Below are 16,446 nucleotides of genomic sequence, written 5' to 3'. Positions count from 1 at the left end.
ATAGCAACGGTCCTATGACACTCCCCTGCGGCACACCTGACATCACTCTTACTTCGGAGGACTTCTCTCCATTGAGAATGATATGCTGCGTTCTGTTATCTAGGAACTATTCAATCCAATCACACAATTGGTCTGATAGTCCATATGCTCTTACTTTGTTCATGAAACGACTGTGGGGAACTGTATTGAACGCCTTGCGGAAGTCAAGAAAGACGGCATCTACCTGGGAACCCATGTCTATGGCCCTCTGAGTCTCGTGGACGAATAGCGCGAGCTGGGTTTCACACGATCGTCTTTTTCGAAATCCATGCTGATTCCTACATAGTAGATTTCTAGTCTCCAGAAAAATCATTATACTCGAACATAATACGTGTTCCAAAATTCTACAACTGATAGACGTTAGAGATATAGGTCTATAGTTCTGCACATCTGTTCGACGTCCCTTCTTGAAAACGGGGATGACCTGTGCCCTTTTCCAATCCTTTGGAACGCTACCCTCTTCTAGAGACCTACGGTACACCGCTGCAAGAAGGGGGGCAAGTTCCTTCGCGTTCTCTGTGTAAAATCGAACTGGTATCCCATCAGGTCCAGCGGCCTTTCCTCTTTTGAGCGATTTTAATTGTTTCTCTATCCCTCTGTCGTCTATTTCGATATCTACCATTTTGTCAACTGTGCGACAATCTAGAGAAGGAACTACAGTGCAGTCTTCCTCTGTGAAACAGCTTTGGAAAAAGACATTTAGTATTTCGGCTTTTAGTCTGTCATCATCTGTTTCAGTACCATTTTGGTCACAGAGTGTCTGGACATTTTGTTTTGATCCACCTACCGCTTTGACATAACACCAAAATTTTTTAGGATTTTCTGCCAAGTCAGTACATAGAACTTTACTTTCGAATTCATTGCACGCCTCTCGCATAGCCCTCCTCACACTACCTTTCGCTTCGCGTAATTTTTGTTTGTCTGCAAGGCTTTGGCTATGTTTATGTTTGCTGTGAAGTTCCCTTTGCTTCTGCAGCAGTTTTCTAACTCGGTTGTTGTACCACTGTGGCTCTTTTCCATCTCTTACGATCTTGCTCGGCACATACTCATCTAACGCATATTGTACGATGGTTTTGAACTTTGTCCACTGATCCTCAACACTATCTGTACTTGAGACAAAACTTTTGTGTTGAGCCATCAAGTACTCTGAAATCTGCTTTTTGTCACTTTTGCTAAACAGAAAAATCTTCCTACCTTCCTTTGACGCCCAAAGTAACACATAAATTTAATTTTATGTGTGGTTTGAAGATGGACGAGACATACTAAATAGTTAACGGTGGTACGTAAATATAATCAAAGATCTCGACTTAAACCGACCTTCCCTCATCTAGTTTCCTCATAAAATATGTATTTTATAGATCATAATGTATAAATAAACAACATTTGCTATGGTTGCCACCCCGCATCCCTACACAGATATTTTTAATTAAAATTGTTTAGTTGATTTTTTTGGATACCTACCCTTATGCAGTTTTTTAAAACAATTACCATCAATCAAGAGTAGATATAAATAGAACGCCGAGATAAGGTTGCCAATCTTTTTACGGGCAATAATGGAAGGTTGCCAGATACAAACCGGTAAGCGTGTAGTAGTAAATTACCCTCATCGAATGTCCTTATACTATCGTACATAAAATGTAAATAATTTTATTTTCAACACGATGGTATAGGGTTGACTTAGCAAAAATGGGTATATCTTAGGGTTTTCGCTGTTTTAAGATGCAATAACTGAATACGAAAGCGTGGTGCGGTGGGAAACCATTGAATGTACAAATCTGTCCGATGGATAAAGCAGCAGAGGAACAATTATGTTTGTTACGGTCATTCCGTGTAACTAGAGTCCAAGGTAGTGCGCCGCTAAAACGTGCACAGTTTTTCTTGCAACCGCTGTTGCAGCTCAGCCAAGCGGCTGGCTTGTGCATATAAACTCACCGCGAAATGATTGTGTATTGTATATATGGAGCTTATAATCACGCCAAAAACGCAGATCCATGCTCAGATAATAGGCGTACCGCGGGCTCCATATCTGTGCGTCAAAGATGGGCTTTCAGCCATAGTACGAAAACGAAAATATTGACTGCTATCAATGATCATCTTGGTTTCTCACAAGATGATACATCATAATCTTTGCAAAAATTAGAACAAGAAAGATGAAGCAAGTCTTCACAGTATTAAACAATTAAAAGCGCCATCAGTACATTTGATGATAGTATCGATATAAATGTCTTGTTTAACATTTCTACACGTAAAGGAGCATCATCCGATGTTACTGATTTCCCGCTTACTTTCAAATCAGTCAACAAAAGTTAAGTTTTCTTTCTGGATGCAGTTCTGTTATTGGAAGATTACAGAAGCCGATATTCTTAAATCTTAATTTCGCGTCACAGGGCACCTCCTGAGTTCAGGTGAATAAAGATAAACGCGCAGTACTAAAAATGGAACGACTGTGGTTGGCTACTCGCAATTAACCGTTGAAATGTTGAAGACAGACAAATCCATATCAGCCAAGACAGTCAAATCTCAAGACAACATGGTTCAGATAACAAAAATCAACGTTGAAATAGTAGATGAATCTTGAGGAGCGTTCAATAAGTGATGCAGTATTTTTTTCTGACAGAAGGCCAGTTTTACTCGGAATTCCAGTACAGCAAATTATTCCCCACTATTCTGGCTTCAAACCCCTATTATTCAACATAAACTCCGTTCGTTGTGACAGCCTTACGCCACCTACTGTATGGTATACCCGCATGGTAATACTCTACTGGTCGACGTTGTAGCCAAAGTCTTGCTGCATCAATAACGTCCCCATCATCCACGTATGCTTTCCCCGGAGTTCATCCTTCATTGGGCCAAAAAGACGGAGGTCGGAATGTACGAAATCCAGGCTGTAGGGTGGATTAGGAAAAACATTCCAATGAAGTTTTGTGAGCTCGTCTCGTGTGAAACCATGTGTTGTCGTGGAGAACTGAAAGTTGAGCAGCGAGGTGTTTGACTGTGATCCGTCGATCACGTCGAATGAGAGTGTCCGCACGTTCCATCATTGCACAAGTCACAGCTGTGTGCGGCCGCCGGTACGAAGGAGATCGGACAGGTCCGCACAGTGATGACAGAAGCCTCGCCCAACGACTCACCGTGCTTTCGTTCATTGCCAGCTCTCCGTAGACACTCTGCAAGCACCTATAAACATCTGCGATACTCTGGTTTTCCGCCAAAAGAAACTCAATGACAGCTGTCTGCTTGGGACGCACCTCCTTTGCAGACGCCGTTCTCAAGGCTACGTATTGGCGCTGCCACCTATCGGAGCCTCGTGAATCTATAGCGGCTGACGCGGGGAATATTCTACGACGCCCCACAACAAATTCTGCATTTCTTCAACAAAAATAGGACGAGAAAAAAATGTGTTGCATTACTTATGGAACGCCCCCGTACTTATAGCAGATCGGATCCTCCTTACCACAAACTTTCATTAAAGCAGCTGATCATAACCTCATAAAACGATGTTCAAGTAATGCTGCAAAGACACATATTATATTTGATCGCTATTTAGCGCCTTCTATCAAAGATATTGAACATCAAAATCGACAAGTGTTTGATATTCCCGACATAGTTAAAGGACCTCTACAACCCAGACCTACTGATTTTTTGGGAATGTCAAGAATTATCCTTTAAGGAGGCTTTGGTACAGTTCTTAGCCGATTATGGGGAGAATGACCATTTGGCATCAGTAACGCAAAATAAAGATGTCCTTATAACTGATGAAATTCTGTGCTACTCTTATCAAATAAATGAAACTCATGTCGTGGAAGCAAAAGAAATTGTTTATGAATGTCAACGTGAGAAAGCGGATACGTGAATTATGTTTCATGCTAGCAAAGTGCCACCAACTTCAGTAATTGTAGTTGATGCCTCTGGTACTGAAGATATAATAATTTGGCTGTTTAATTTTCATAAAGTCCCTGAATCTGAAATTTGGTAGGCAGCTTCAGCAACTAAGACAAAAAGCAATAAAGACCTTAACTGTATCAACTGCACAAAATTAGCATTGAATTTGGGATCCTCATTATGTTTTCCAGCATTGTACGCATTTGAAAAACGCCGATTACATCGCTGTTTTCTGCAGTAATGGAAAAGTCAGATCGTTTTAAATTTTTGCAAAAGTCGAAATTTAGAAAAAAAAAAACCTTCGCGTCATTAACAGATGAGGCCCACGTTTTCGTTGACGAAAAAACTGATGTAGTTCCAGAGTTTACTGCTCTTACGTATGGCATAAAGCAGTGCAAAGATATTAATGATGTAAGGTCTCGTATTTTCCAAACGAATTATGCAGCCAAAAAAGATAGTGAACAATTTATGAAAAAAATAAAACGCTTCAATTCAAATATAATTCCACCACGTTGGAAAACGTTAAAACAAAAAATAAAAAAAGAAATAAGCACAGTTTATGTAGCCTATGTTCTATGTGGCTTAATGCTGCGGACTCTTTTTGTGTAAAACTACAGCCTGAATCTTGTGGGAAGTACGTAATGGCTATATAAAGCCAATCTTCAGCGTCGCAACACTCTTACAAGTTCACGAAATTTTATGGGCTATGGACAGGGATAGTAATGACAACAATCCCTCAGAATCTGATTTCAATATTTCAACTTTTGATGCATCAGATTCTGAATAACTACTAGTATCTGAAATCTTTGTGTTTCAAATTGTACAATAAATCACATTGTTTCTGTTACAAAAAATGTGTTAAACATATTTTAAAATGTTGATTTATTTTCTTCATTTATTAATCCTATTTTATACGTAAATAGGTAAACTCCGGACGATAAGTGAATATTCCTTATTATTACTATATCGTGCATTTCATTGAGTGGAAGTTATTTCATGCTTCGAAACGCCAAGCACTGAGTGCAGATTTGCGTTTTGAGGATATCTCTACATTCCATATTTACAATGCACAGTGCGTTCGTATGTACAAGCCAGTCGCTTGGGAGCGCTGCAGTAGCGCTTGCAAGGAAACTGTGCGAGATTTTACCCCCCATTGTTTTGGATTTCAGTTACACAGAGAAGTGAGCATGTCCAGTCTCTTTTACTCGGCAACTGTCACACACGCAGCTGTTAGTCTGCGTCTTTCTCTATCGCATGTGGGTTTGTATATTCAGTGTTTCTCTGACACACCACGCTCTCGTACTGAGTTATTGCAACTCAAAACTGCGACAGCCCAATGATAAGCCCACATTTGCTAAGGCAACCCTATACCATCGTGTTAGCAACAAAATTATTTACATTTTATGCATGACGGTAAATTGAGTTCATGGTTCAGAGTAGTTTCAGGGGTAAGACAAGGATGCAACCTGTCTCCACTGTTGTTCATATTATTTATGGATCATATGTTGAAAACAATAGACTGGCTGGGTGAGATTAAGATATGTGAACACAAAATAAGCAGTCTCGCATATGCGGATGACTTAGTTGTGATGGCAGATTCGATTGAAAGTTTGCAAAGTAATATTTCAGAGCTAGATCAGAAATGTAAGGACTATGGTATGAAGATTAGCATCTCCAAAACGAAAGTATTGTCAGTGGGAAAGAAATATAAACGGATTGAGTGCCAAATAGGAGGAACAAAGTTAGAACAGGTGGACGGTTTCAAGTACTTAGGATGCATATTCTCACAGGATGGCAACATAGTGAAAGAACTGGAAGCGAGGTGTAGCAAAGCTAATGCAGTGAGTGCTCAGCTACGATCTACTCTCTTCTGCAAGAAGGAAGTCAGCACCAAGACTAAGTTATCTGTGCACCGTTCAATCTTTCGACCAACTTTGTTGTATGGGAGCGAAAGCTGGGTGGATTCAGGTTACCTTATCAACAAGGTTGAGGTTACGGATATGAAAGTAGCTAGGATGATTGCAGGTACTAGTAGATGGGAACAATGGCAGGGGGGTGTCCACAATGAGGAAATCAAAGAAAAACTGGGAATTAACTCTATAGATGTAGCAGTCAGGGCGAACAGGCTTAGATGGTGGGGTCATGTTACGCGCATGGGAGAAGAAAGGTTACCCAAGAGACTTATGGATTCAGCAGTAGAGGGTAGGAGGAGTCGGGGCAGACCGAGGAGAAGGTACCTGGATTCGGTTAAGAATGATTTTGAAGTAATAGGTTTAACATCAGAAGAGGCACCAATGTTAGCACTGAAAAGGGGATCATGGAAGAACTGTATAAGGGGGGCTATGCTCCAGACTGAACGCTGAAAGGCATAATCAGTCTTAAATGATGATGATGATTATGCATGAGTGTATAAGTAAATTCGATGAGGGTAATTTACTATTACACGTTTACGTGTTTGTACATGGCCACCTTTCTTTATTGCCTGGATAAGAAGGCAACCTTACCTTGGCGTTTTAAGTACATCTTTTACTCTTTATTGTCTGTATTTTTTTAAGAAACTGCGTAAGGGTGCATATAAAAAAATCAAACAATTGTTAATTAAAAATATCTGTGCAGGAATACAGGGTTGTAACCCTAGTTCGTTTTGTTTATGAATACATCATAACGTATAGGGCATATGAAGGGCTTATTTCAGTAGTGATACAAGTCCATTTTTGTTCATTGTGAGATACAGAGTCCTAAAGTTAAATGAGTGCTGAAAAATCTGCAATTGAGATTCCAGAAATATTCAAGCATATGGCTTCTTGCTAGAGACGAACCTTTATTTCTGTTTGTTTGGAACATTAATTGCAGAAGCATTTTAGGCAGAAAAGTGGAGGTAATGGACTTATACCACTATTGAAATAAGCCCTTCATATATGTTGTAAGGAAACTCAATGAGGTAAGGTCGGTTTAAGTCGGAATCTTAGGGTAGTATACAGGAAATGTTTCCGTACTTTTCCCACATCGTCATACTATTTCATTAATAAGTTAGTAATTTCCTACAAAATTACTGTTTTTGTTAAAAGACCGTATGAGAACTTGAATGGTGCGTCTTCGTCAGTTGGAACTCGGTGCCTGGAAATCTAACGGGTATGAGCAGCGCTCCCAAAGCAGTAAAGATGAACTCAGTTAGGTAGGCTATAAGTTGTACAGCATCTGTGAATAGTCGTCTGTTTTATTTGAGTGCCGAGGTTTGATCGTCTGCAAGCAACGCTCGTGGTTCGTACAGTCAGTCGCCACGCTCCACAGTTTAGATATGTGGAGTAGTTTAGCTGTGTGCCTAAGGTCCCGGAATTTCAGGAAATACTAATAGGTTTGTCGAGCAAAATAGTTTACCATCATTTTGCTCGTCAGTTACGACAGGTGCATGAGAATTACGATAGTAATTCAGAATTACATCCACATCCGGACCATAGATGCCTATACAGGGCGTTAGAAATGTAGCAGGACACAGGATGCTCCACTGAACAATTCGAGGCAGGGAACCTGGTGTCGGAAAAGGCAGCTTAAGGACATAAGGAAGTATACTTGTCTATCGCTTTGTGTAGCATTACTGTTTTCCAACTGTTTTACAACTAACATGCGTACAAGTTCACTCGTACTGTGCTATATATTTACATGTACATTCTTTACTTCCTGCCGGCCAGTGTGGCCACGCGGTTAAAGGCGCTTCAGTCTAGAACCGCGCGACCGCTACGGTCGCAGGTTCGAATCCTGCCTCGGGCATGGATGTGTGTGATGTCTTTAGGTTAGTTAGGTTTAAGTAGTTCTAAGTTCTAGGGGACTGATGACCTCAGATGTTAAGTCCCATAGTGCTCAGAGCCATTTGAGCCATTTCTTTACTTCCTGCGAGGAAACAAGGAGAACGAGCCTAATTACCGGGAAGTCATGAGGCAGGTTTTGTTTACTTTTCTTGTCCATAAGGCGGCTCTGTTGTATTCTATTTACATCGTGTCAAGACAGAAAGTGCTATGAATAAACGACAGACCCGTTCATCACTGATTGCTATTGAGAGACGTACAATATAATACGATGGAGAGATGTAGCGGCACCGGTACAGTATTTCCTGGTCGCTGGAGTGGAAAGGGAGTTTCTATTCCATGGCCTGCAAGGTCATCTGACCTGAATTCCCTTGATTATTTCATATGGGGACATTTAAAGCCACTTGTCTACGATACCCCAGTGGATACGAAGATGGAATTAGTTGCCAGAATTGAAGCTGCCTGTGATGTGATTCGAAACACACCAGATATATTTGTCAGGTTCGTCAAAATCTTGTTCGCCAATGTCATACTTGCATTGTGGTTGATAGCCGTAGGTTTCAGCACATTTTGTAAGATACAGTACAAATGGTACGTTCATTGCATCAGTGATGGTATTTGCAGGTAAATAATATAAACAGAAAAGTACACAGTAATGTCATTTTATTCCTATTATCTCCCTAAGCTGGCTTCTCCTACCCCAGGTTCCCTACCTCAAATTGTTCAAGGGGGAGCATCCTCTATGTCCCGTTAAATTGTTGCACACTCTTACCCAGACACCTTGTATGTCACCGTTAAGGAAATTTTTGATGTTTCACTGGCTTGTTCCATTACTATACGGACCCACGGACCCACTCTCGCTCGCCTTCAGTTTTCCACATTTGATTTGTGTATTGGTCTACGTTCCATAACTGGGTTTGTGTTTTTTTTTTCTTTTTCTTATTGGCCGAGCGCTGTTTTGGGTCACTAAGCCATAGTATCTCTACACTAAAAACAGTTTTTGCACTCATTTCAGTGCGTTCTGACTTTTTAAGTGTGCGATACTTCGTGTAAATGTTTTCATTCGTCTCCACGATTGTCTGAAGCACACGGAAAACTTGCCGATGTCAACGTTACCTCGTTCGCTTCTACAGCACTCGGGCGTATAGAAATGATTAGGGCTGTAAATTTCTGCGACAGGTAGAATGGAATGTATTAGTGTTGTGATTCTTGAGTTTCTTCCGGCGTATTTGATAATCAAAATATCCGCGGGTGTACTGCCGGTCTACAGTGTCCAACGGGCGCAATATTTCGGCGATCACACATGTCGCCATCATCAGGTGAACTGACGGACTGGGCTCCTGTGAACGTGCCGACACGGAGATCCGTACGCTATGTGTTGTTCGTGTTCAGCGTTGTTACTAGTTCCTGTAGGATATGTAATATAACCGGCGTGAACAACGTCGGATGTTGACTGATCACTGTGAAGGGCATGGACATGCCAAGTACTCGTATGAGAAAGCGTTGTCAGCAGTTGACAGAGGTTGGAAAGGGCCTCATTGTGGTCTCCATGTCGCTTGCTGGTCAAATCGTGCAATATCCAAAGTTTTGGGCATTCTGATGTGTCAGTTCCCCGATGTTGGACTGCTTGGGAACGTGAGGGCAAGCATAATTGCCGTCTACGTTGCGGTCGACCACGTCTCACCACCACAAAGGTTATTGCCAATATTGTGCACCAAGCACAGTGTAACACCCTCACATCTCTGCCTGCCGTCTGAGAACAGGTAACATACTTTTTGCAACATTCTCTGTCATCGTGCACTATTCGTCAGAGACTAACAGCAACCAGACTACGAATTACCGCCCAATGCGTAGGCTTGAACTCTGACAGTACAACAGTAGGTCACGGACATCCAGCGTCCTCATGTGTTACCCCTGTTGCGACTGTATTGTGGTGCCATTTTTCAACAGGGCAATGTCCAACCACACTCGATTTGTGCCTCTATGAACTGTCTGTGTGATGTTGAGGTTCTCCTGTGATCATCCACAACACCAGATCTATCCCTTATACAACACAGAACGTCTGTGGGCCCTGATCCACCCCAATGCCAGTATACAGGATATCAATTACATGTCTGCATCTACATCTACAACTATATAGATACTGCACAAGCCACCGTACGGTACTTGGTGGAGGGTATGCTGCACCATAACCGGTCATTTCCTCTCCCGTTCCACTGACAAACATAGCGAGGGAAAAACGACCATCTACAGGCCTCCGTATAAGCCCTAATTTCTCGTATCTTGTCTTCTTGGTCCTTATGCCCAATGTATATAAACGGTAGAAGAATCTTTCGGCAGTCAGCTTCAAATGCCAGTTCTCTAAATTTCCTCAACAGTGTTCGTCGAAAAAAACGTTGCTTTCTCTCCAGGGATTTCCATTTGAGTTCCTGAAGCATCTCCTTAACACTTACGTGTTATTCGAACCTACCAGTCACACATTTAAAAGCCTGCCTCTGAATTGCTTCGATGTCTTCCTTCAATCCGACCTGATGCGGATCCCAAACACTCTAGCATCAGTGTCCTATATGCACTCTTCCCTAAAATTCTCTCAATAAACCGAAGTCGACCATTCGCCTTCCCTACCACAGTTCTCACAGTGCTCGTTCCACCTCATATCGCTTTGCAACTTTACGCCCAGGTAATTAAACGACTTAGCTGTGTCAAGCAGGACACTAGCAATACTGTATCCGAATATTACAGGTTTGTTTTTCCTACTCATCCGCGTTAACTTACATTTTTCCACATTTAGAGGTAGCTGCCATTCATCACACCAATTACAGATTTTGTTTAAGTCTTCTTGGATCTTCCTACAGTCACTCAACTTCGACACCTTACCGCACATCATGGCATCATCAACAGACAACCGCAGATTGCTGCCCACACTGCCCGCGAAATCATTTACGTATCTAGAGAACAGTAGCGGTCCTATCACACTTCCCTGAAGCTACTGCTGACGTTACTCTTGTCGCTGCTAAACATTCGCCGTCGAGGACAAAAAGCTGGGTTTTATTACATAAGAAGTCTTCTAGCTACTCAGATATTTGTGAACTTATTCTATATGGTCGTTCCTTCATTAACAATCTGTAGTGGGGCACCGTGTCAAACACTTTCCGGAAATCTATAAATTTGGAATCTGGCTGTTGCCTTCATCCATGTTGTTGTTGTTGTGGTCTTCAGTCCTGAGACTGGTTTGATGCAGCTCTCCATGCTACTTTATCCTGTGCAAGCTTCTTCATCTCCCAGTAACTACTGCATCCTACATCCTTCTGAATCTGCTTAGTGTATTCATCTCTTGGTTTCCCTCTACGATTTTTACCCTCCACGCTGCCCTCCAATACTAAATTGGTAATCCCTTGATGCCTCAGAACATGTCCTACCAACCGATCCCTTCTTCTGGTCAAGTTGTGCCACAAACTTCTCTTCTCCCCAATCCTATTCAATACTTCCTCATTAGTTATGTGATCTACCCATCTAATCTTCAGCATTCGTCTGTAGCACCACATTTCGAAAGCTTCTATTCTCTTCTTGTCTAAACTGTTTATCGTCCACGTTTCACTTCCATACATGGCTACACTCCATACGAATACTTTCAGAAATGACTTCCTGACACTTAAATCAATACTGGATGTTAACAAATTTCTCTTCTTCAGAAACGCTTTCCTTGCCATTGCCAGCCTACATTTTATATCCTCTCTACTTCGACCATCATCAGTTATTTTGCTCCCCAAATAGCAAAACTCCTTTACTACTTTAAGTGCCTCATTTCCTAATCTAATTCCCTCAGCATCACCCGACTTAATTAGACTACATTCCATTATCCTTGTTTTGCTTTTGTTGATGTTCATCTTATATCCTCCTTTCAAGACACTGTCCATTCCATTCAACTGCTCTTCCAAGTCCTTTGCTGTCTCTGACAGAATTACAATGTCATCGGCGAACCTCAAAGTTTTTATTTCTTCTCCATGAATTTTAATACCTACTCCGAATTTTTCTTTTGTTTCCTTTACTGCTTGCTCAATATACAGATTGAACAACATCGGGGAGAGGCTACAACCCTGTCTTACTCCCTTCCCAACCACTGCTTCCCTTTCATGTCTCTCGACTCTTATAACTGCCATCTGGTTTCTGTACATATTGTAAATAGCCTTTCGCTCCCTGTATTTTACCCCTGCCACCTTTAGAATTTGAAAGAGAGTATTCCAGTCAACATTGTCAAAAGCTTTCTCTAAGTCTATAAATGCTAGAAACGTAGGTTTGCCTTTTCTTAATCTTTCTTCTAAGATAAGTCGTAAGGTCAGTATTGCCTCACGTGTTCCAGTGTTTCTACGGAATCCAAACTGATCTTCCCCGAGGTTGGCTTCTACTAGTTTTTCCATTCGTCCGTAAAGAATTCGTGTTAGTATTTTGCAGCTGTGACTTATTAAACTGATAGTTCGGTAATTTTCACATCTGTCAACACCTGCTTTCTTTGGGATTGGAATTATTATATTCTTCTTGAAGTCTGAGGGAATTTCGCCTGTTTCATACATCTTGCTCACCAGATGGCAGAGTTTTGTCAGGACTGGCTCTCCCACGGCCGTCAGTAGTTCCAATGGAATATTGTCTACTCCGGGGGCCTTGTTTCGACTCAGGTCTTTGAGTGCTCTGCAAACTCTTCACGCAGTATCATATCTCCCATTTCGTCTTCATCTACATCCTCTTCCATTTCCATAATATTGTCCACAAGTACATCGCCCTTGTATAGACCCTCTATATACTCCTTCCACCTGTCTGCTTTCCCTTCTTTCCATAGAACTGGGTTTCCATCTGAGCTCTTGATATTCATACAAGTCGTTCTATTATCTCCAAAGGTCTCTTTAATTTTCCTGTAGGCGGTATCTATCTTACCCCTAGTGAGATAGGCCTCTACATCATTACATTTGTCCTCTAGCCATCCCTGCTTAGCCATTTTGCACTTCCTGTCTATCTCATTTTTGAGACGTTTGTATTCGTTTTTGCTTGCTTCACTTACTGCATTTTTATATTTTCTCCTTTCATTAATTAAATTCAATATTTCTTCTGTTACCCAAGGATTTCTACTAGCCCTCGTCTTTTTACCTACTTGATCCTCTGCTGCCTTCACTACTTCATCCCTCAAAGCTACCCATTCTTCTTCTACTGTATTTATTTCCCCCATTCCTGTCAATTGCTCCCTTATGCTCTCCCTGAATCTCTGTACAACCTCTGGTTCTTTTAGTTTATCCAGGTCCCATCTCCTTAAATTCCCACCTTTTTGCAGTTTCTTCAGTTTTAATCTACAGGTCATAACCAATAGATTGTGGTCAGAGTCCACATCTGCCCCTGGAAATGTCTTACAATTTAAAACCTGGTTCCTAAATCTCTGTTTTACCATTATATATTCTATCTGATACCTTTTAGTATCTCCAGGGTTCTTCCATGTATACAGCCTTCTTTCATGATTCTTAAACCAAGTGTTAGTTATGATTATGTTGTGCTCTGTGCAAAATTCTACAAGGCGGCTTCCTCTTTCATTTCTGTCCCCCAATCCATATTCACCTACTATGTTTCCTTCTCTCCCTTTTCCTACACTCGAATTCCAGTCACCCATGACTATTAAATTTTCGTCTCCCTTCACAATCTGAATAATTTCTTTTATTTCATCATACATTTCTTCAATTTCTTCGTCATCAGCAGAGCTAGTTGGCATATAAACTTGTACTACTGTAGTAGGTGTGGGCTTCGTATCTATCTTGGCCACAATAATGCGTTCACTATGCTGTTTGTAGTAGCTTACCCGCATTCCTATTTTCCTATTCATTATTAAACCTACTCCTGCATTACCCCTATTTGATTTTGTGTTTATAACCCTGTAGTCACCTGACCAGAAGTCTTGTTCCTCCTGCCACCGAACTTCACTAATTCCCACTATATCTAACTTTAACCTATCCATTTCTCTTCTTAAATTTTCTAACCTACCTGCCCGATTAAGGGATCTGACATTTCACGCTCCGATCCGTAGAATGCCAGTTTTCTTTCTCCTGATAACGACATCCTCTTGAGTAGTCCCCGCCCGGAGATCCGAATGGGGGACTATTTTACCTCCGGAATATTTTACCCAAGAGGACGCCATCATCATGTAATCATACAGTAAAGCTGCATGCCTTCACCCATAGTTCGCAGTATATCATGCGAGAAAAGGGCAAGCTGAGTTTCGCTCTAGCGATGCTTTCTCAAACCATGCTCATTCGCGGTAGTAAACTTCTCAGTCTCAAGAAAGTTTGTTATATTCGAACTCAGAATACGTCCAAGGATTCTGCAGCAGCCGGCCGGTGTGGCCGTGCGGTTCTAGGCGCTACATTCTGGAGCCGCGTGACCGCTTCGGTCGCAGGTTCGAATCCTGCCTCGGGCATGGATGTGTGTGATGTCCTTAGGTTAGTTAGGATTAGGTAGTTCTAAGTTCTAGGGGACTGATGACCTCAGATGTTAAGTCCCATAGTGTTCAGAGCCATTTGAACCATTCTGCAGCAAACGGAAGTTAGGGATATAGGTCTGTAATTTTGCGGGTCCCCGTTGGCCCTTATTATATACTGGAATCACTTGCGCTTTTTCCAGTCGCTTGGAATTTTGTGCTGGGCGAGAGATTCATGAAAAATGCAAGCTAGGTAAGGGGCCAATGCCGTAGACTACTCTCTGTAAAATCGAATTGGGGTTCCATCCGAACGTGGTGATTTATTTGCTTTCAAATCTTTACGTTTGTTCCCTACGACAGGGATGCTTATTACTATGTCGTCCATACGGGACTCTGTCCGATGGTTAAATGGCAGTAAGTTACACTGATAAGAGGGCTCATACTGCGAAGGTCTTTCATATCTGACTCAATTTCTTAAAACCTGAAATAACATCACTCACCCCCTCCGGCCGGCCGGTGTGACCGTGCGGTTCTAGGCGCTTCAGTCTGGAACCGCGTGACCGCTACGGTCGCAGGTTCGAATCCTGCCTCGGTCATGGATGTGTGTGATGTCCCTAGGTTAGTTAGATTTAAGTAGTTCTGAGTTCTAGGGGACTGATAGATGTTAAGTCCCATAGTGCTCAGAGCCATTTGAACCATTTTTGAACTCACTCCCTCCCCCCAAGTAAATAAGTTTCGTTTCGTTTCCTCTTCCCCTTCTGATCGCTCAACGTTTTTGTCAGACAGTTTATATTTAATGTAGTCCTGTCCTTAATTTTAACCGTTCTTGGCCACCATCACTGCTGTGCAGCGTGAGGACAGGGCAATTGAAGCCTGCAGCAGAAAAGAATTTGACACTTTAGACAACGGTCAACATAGTCAGCTGGGATAGAAGGGTGATCATTTCAAACCACGTCGGCACACTCAGGTGCCATTTTCACAACGCCATTTCATCACTATCAGGTGCACGTGTAGCCCGAGCCGCATAGGTTTTAAACACCCTGATGCACACTGGAAGCTGAAGGGATGTTAACGGTTAGTGATGTAGACGGTAAGTGTGTACGTTTTTCGCAGAGCTGGGGGAGTCGTGCACGGCGGACGCCGACTGCTCGCACATCGCCGGGGCGCGCTGCGGCGTCACGGACAGCTCCCGGAGCGCCACCTGCCACTGCGGGCCGCGCTGGGCGCCCGACCCCGTCAACAACTTCTGCCGACTCGGTGAGTGCCTCTCCTCTCCTTAAGAAAAACATGCTTCGTCAGCCACACTTTGGCCCGTTCAGCGGCTCGGACGTCTCGCTACATTTTTGAACGTGTTTTATGATCTATTACGAATTTTCTGGAGTCCGAAAATCTCCTCATATAAAATTCAAATGGTTGAAACCAAGACAATATTGAAGAAGAATCACAAGGATCCCGCGAGCCGAGTGGTGTGAAAAACAGCAGAACTTTTATAAAATAGTTCTCTACCGAAGGAGGTTATCAGGAGACTGAAACCAAACAGTTCAGTTCCACCTAGGCTATATGGACTACCTAAGATCCACAAGGAAAATGTGCCGTTACGTCCAATTGTGAGTAACATTGGAGCAGCCACTTAAGACCCAGAAAAATTTTTGGCATCTTTGCTCAAACCAGTGATAGGCATGTGTTCACATCACATAAAGAATTCCAGTGATTTATCAGCCGATTTCAGTCACTACAGCTGCAAAGTAACGACTTATTGATCAGTCTTGATGTGGTTTCTCTTTTCATAAAGGTGCCTCTTGTGGACTCACTACACCTCATTGGAAATATGTTTGGTGCTGATATTACAACGTTGTTTGAGCACACTCTCCCCTCTACATATTTTATATTTAGCAACAAATTTTACGAACAATCTGACGGTGTCGCTATGGGAAGTCCTTTGTCTCCCCTGGTGACCAATCTTTTTATGGAAGATTTTGAGGAGAGAGCACTCGACTCTGTCACTTTAAACCCACAGTATTTTGGCGATACGTTGACGACACATTTATAGAGTGGCCCCATGGTTTGGACCGTCTCCAAGAATTTTTACGTCACATGAACTCCATACATGAAAACATTAAGTTTAGCATGGAGATGGAGAAAGACGGTTGCTTCCCATTTTTAGACGTCTTAGTGCGACGTAAGAGTGATGGCACACTTGGTCACTCGGTGTACAGAAAGCCCACTCATACAGACCTGTATCTGCAAGTTACTAGTTGCCACCATCCAGCA

The 16,446-nt window shown here is 42.2% G+C and overlaps 1 protein-coding gene across 1 annotated transcript in view; it reads left to right on the top strand.

The window, feature by feature from the left end:
• The window catches only part of LOC124795926 (fibulin-2-like), a 115,647-nt gene that overhangs the window by 76,226 nt on the left and 22,975 nt on the right, over positions 1-16,446 (top strand). The window contains exon 7 of the mRNA XM_047260007.1: positions 15,289-15,432. Within this exon, the coding sequence (XP_047115963.1) occupies positions 15,289-15,432 (144 nt within the window). The remainder of the gene's footprint in view (positions 1-15,288; positions 15,433-16,446) is intronic.

The sequence above is a fragment of the Schistocerca piceifrons genome, chromosome 4, assembly GCF_021461385.2.
Source record: "Schistocerca piceifrons isolate TAMUIC-IGC-003096 chromosome 4, iqSchPice1.1, whole genome shotgun sequence".
Lineage (NCBI taxonomy): Eukaryota > Metazoa > Arthropoda > Insecta > Orthoptera > Acrididae > Schistocerca > Schistocerca piceifrons.
This window is presented reverse-complemented; position numbering and strand designations above follow the sequence as displayed.